The sequence below is a fragment of the Manihot esculenta genome, chromosome 10 (genome assembly GCF_001659605.2).
Source record: "Manihot esculenta cultivar AM560-2 chromosome 10, M.esculenta_v8, whole genome shotgun sequence".
NCBI classification, from domain to species: domain Eukaryota; kingdom Viridiplantae; phylum Streptophyta; class Magnoliopsida; order Malpighiales; family Euphorbiaceae; genus Manihot; species Manihot esculenta.
In genome coordinates, this window is record NC_035170.2 from 10299701 (window position 1) to 10303605 (window position 3905).

General features: G+C 35.5%; 1 protein-coding gene across 1 annotated transcript; it reads right to left on the bottom strand.

Moving 5' to 3' along the window:
- Positions 1-214: 214 nt before the first annotated feature.
- LOC110624033 (protein ENDOSPERM DEFECTIVE 1) lies at positions 215-3583 on the bottom strand. The gene is made up of 6 exons (XM_021769086.2): positions 2281-3583; positions 1909-2028; positions 1538-1654; positions 1342-1431; positions 985-1092; positions 215-516 (listed from the first exon to the last, which is right to left on the bottom strand). Exons 1-6 carry the CDS (start codon positions 3379-3381, stop codon positions 448-450), a joined length of 1605 nt encoding a protein of 534 aa, XP_021624778.1. The 5' UTR covers positions 3382-3583; the 3' UTR covers positions 215-447.
- Between the last annotated feature and the right edge of the window lie 322 nt (positions 3584-3905).

The following is a 3905-nucleotide window of genomic DNA, read 5'->3' on the forward strand; positions in this document are numbered from 1 at the left end:
TTTTTTGTCAAAATTAATTAAGATAAACGGCTAAAAATTGAAGTAAATGTGAAAAAAATGATTTTACTGTGTAAAATTTTAAAATTAGAATATAAATGTTTGGATTTTTTTATGAAATAGGTAATTGTATTTTAATTATATAACGATTATTAATAAAAAATGAAATTCTTGAGTTAAGAGTTATATATTATACACGCACACAAGTGAAATTACATTAGGCTCCAGAACTCTCGTGAATTTATATGTAATTACATCTGTGTTATGGATTATGACAATAAGGCCAATATGGCCCAAGGGAAACAAATTGATTTTCATGTCATTGCTCTTTCTTTCCTTTTTCTTTTTCTCCTTTTGAAAAAGCACATCAGCGATAGAGGTTTAAAAAATTAAAAAAAAAAAAAAAGCAAGAAAAGAGAAAGGAAATCTTCAAAACCAATGAATTATTGCTCATCCCTGTAGTTGACCATGAATTCTATTTAACTGAATAATTTGGCCACGTAAGCTGCATTCCTCTACCTGAAATTAGGCATGATTTTTTTATCAGAAACGAGAAATAATTGATACTGCAAGTAAAAATACACATACACCATATGCATTGAATAATATCCCATGAACAAGCTGCACTACTACAGTGAATTTTTGTCCACAATTGGATTGGTGGATCCCATCAATACCCTAAGGGACCCAGTTGGATGGGGACCCACAAATCACATGATGCATAAAAATTTAGGAATAGATGAATTTGTGATTCTAAGATTTTTGCTAGTGAAGACCTAGCTTGAATGAGGGAACCATTTTTGTTTTACTTCATTTATTCTGATTCATTCATTTCAGGTTTTGTGTTCATTAGTTCACAAGGACAAGCAGTCGGCATTGCAAAAGGAACTCAGTGAAAAATATCCAGCAAATAGTCTAACAATTCTCAGTTTGGCAAAGCAACCTGTACATTTAAATAATGAAATATGAGATTTATAGAATACAAACCTGTGATTTATATGTCATAGCTAACAGATCCCCACATTCTTCAATAAGTGCTCTTTCTCCTCCAGATACCCTGGCCAGTTCTGAAATAAGAATTTCCATTTGTTCAGCCTGCACAGATAAAGCCAGGAGTAAGTTTAAGTACAAGAATTAACACATCAAATTTTTGTATTTATTTTAATTTGTATGATTATTTTCATAACAAATTAGTATCAGAATTGTGGTTCCTGATGTCGAAAATGACGAACACAAAGTTTGAGCTGAGAAAATTAGACTTAAGTTGAAGTAACCTTAATTGTGGTTTTAAGATTAGCTTCCATTTATTGATGGTAAAAGGAGATTGTCTTCAGTACAACCCACCTTTGGCATAAAGCTTTGAATATGGGAAGCTATTAATTCCATCAACTTCATTGAAGAGTTCAATGCTTCCCCTACTTCTCTAATATCAGTCTGCAATAATATAGAAAACAGATTAAAAAAATTATGAGAAAAAAAGATTCATTTTTTCAACTTCTGAATTGACAAAAAGATCAAAAGAGAAAGGGAAAAGACATACTTTAACATTCCCACTAATTGGAAGTCGAAGTGAGGCATTCAACAAAGCTTGAATTGCTTCTGACAAAGATACTGAATAATCTGGTTCAAGAGCAGACCATTCCTCCAGATATGGCATCTAATGAAATAAAGTTTGTTAAACAATTTATTCAGCAATGTTATCTCATAACAATGATTCTATGTTTGTATATGGTTTTTGGAAGCCTCTAATCTTTTGAATGCCTTGGGAGTCAAAGACCCAACAATAATTAAGCCAAATTAACAAGAGCAAAATAATAGGCAAGATTCCATCATGCAAAGTAACACGAGCAAGAACAATATTGCACAAAAAGAAAGGTAACATGAAAGTATTTACAGAACCAGCAGCTTTACCTGAGCTTCAAGAATTGTGTATAGAGTTTTCACCCTCTGCAAAAGGCCAAGTTCAATGCGTTTTCTTTTCACCGAGTCATATAATTCTGATATCTTCACACCAAGGGAATATATTGTTCTCTACAATAAAAAAGGAAAAAGCCAACGTAACTAATAGTTTTACTTTGGAATTACTTAAAGAAAAACTAATACATAAAGTTCTTTAATACAGGAGGAAATCTAGCAATCACACAATCAAGTGGTTTACAGTTTGAACAATCAAATAGAAGGTGGACATAACTGAACCTTGTGATGAATTCAACAAAATATAGGAACATTTGAAACGAAGATATTTAATTTGAATTTTAATTTTGTGTAAGGTTGACGACTAACCTCAGTTTCTCTTTTCTGAGATTTGATAGAGGCCTCAGCTTTTGCATTCACAAATCGCCACTGCAAATAATGGTTATGAAGCAATCTTAGAGAATGCACAGCTTCTTGATGACTGACAATTTTCCTTCCCTTTCTACTGAAATCAGTTACATGCTTTGCATGAGGGACTGGAGGCAGAGGAAGCCCACTACCCGTCTTCACAGAATTAGTATACTGCTTGCCTTTCATAGAATGTATCAGAGAGTATTCAAATGTAGAGGATTGTGGAAAATCAAGGGACCGGGAGCAAGGTGAAGCAAAGAATTTAGAGGAATCAGCAGCCGTTCCATTAGGCCTGTTAAGATTTCTATCTGCCAAAAATCTACTGGAGACCTTAGGCAACATACCCGTCTCCGGCATAGAAGAGCGGAGATCAGGAAGTGACTGAGTGGAACTGCTTTGGGATAAGTGGTTGCCTTCAATATTATGATTTTCACAATTTTCATGACCGTCACAACCAGAACAAGTTGATCGAGATGGCGACGACGATGGCGATGTCAATGGAGATGGAGATGGAGATGGAGATGATTCAATCAAATTTGAACTACCCAAATGGGACGATGACATCCCTGAGGATTGCAAGAGCTTTGCAGCGGCTGAGATGGTGCTGGGGGTAGATCGCTGCTGCATCAGTCGTAATTTAGAGGAAGAAGTGGCAGTAGTGGCAACTGTCGGGGTATCCGGCCGGAAGTGAGATCTGGAAGTTGGTTGATCTGGTCTGCTACTTGCACCATTCTCCTTGAAAAGTTTCATCACAGCGCGATGCTGATGCTTCCTCTGCGGTGGGCTCCGAGTGAAGTCAGTCATGGTGGGTCTGTTCTCGTCGGAACAGGAGAGAGGCTCTGTTTGCCGCTGCTTCTGCACAGAGCTGGATCGCTGCTTATTATTGGGCAGAGGGGAGGAAGAAGAAGAGGAAGATGGTGCCACCGGAGACATGAATCTAGAGCTCACCTCCCTCACCCTTGGCCGCCGGTGAGTATGAGGGGGAGGAGGTGGAGGAAGATGAGGATTAACAGCCTGGTCTTGCATCGATGCGCCAACTTCTACCATCGATTCACTCATTTCTTTCTTCAGAATCGAATTCCCAAAGAGGAAAAAAAAATCCAATTCTCTGGATTTGAATCTAAATATTCTGAATTTGTGAAATTAAGGAGATATTTTTGGCAGTGGTGGAAGAGAGACTATTGGGCTGTTTTTCTGCTGCAAGAAGAGTTGAATCGGCAAGATGAGAAAACTAGCCGTTACTTGGAGCAGTTCCAAACGGTCTTATTTTTTTGAAAAGGGCGTTTTCCTTTATTAGAGCTTCCCGTTTGTTAATTATTAAAATAATTATTTGGAATCTATTACGTTGAGTGATCCTATGTTTTTTTTTTATTTTTTTTATTTTATGAATAAATTATAATTTAATTCTATGATATAATAAAATATACACATTAATCTCTATAATTTTTAAAAAATAACTATTTGATCCTACAATTTTAGAAAACTAATAAATTAGTTATTACTATAAAAAAATATGGTTATGCCATCATTATTTAAGGACTATTTTGCTACATATATTTAGATTATAAGAATTAATTTGTTGA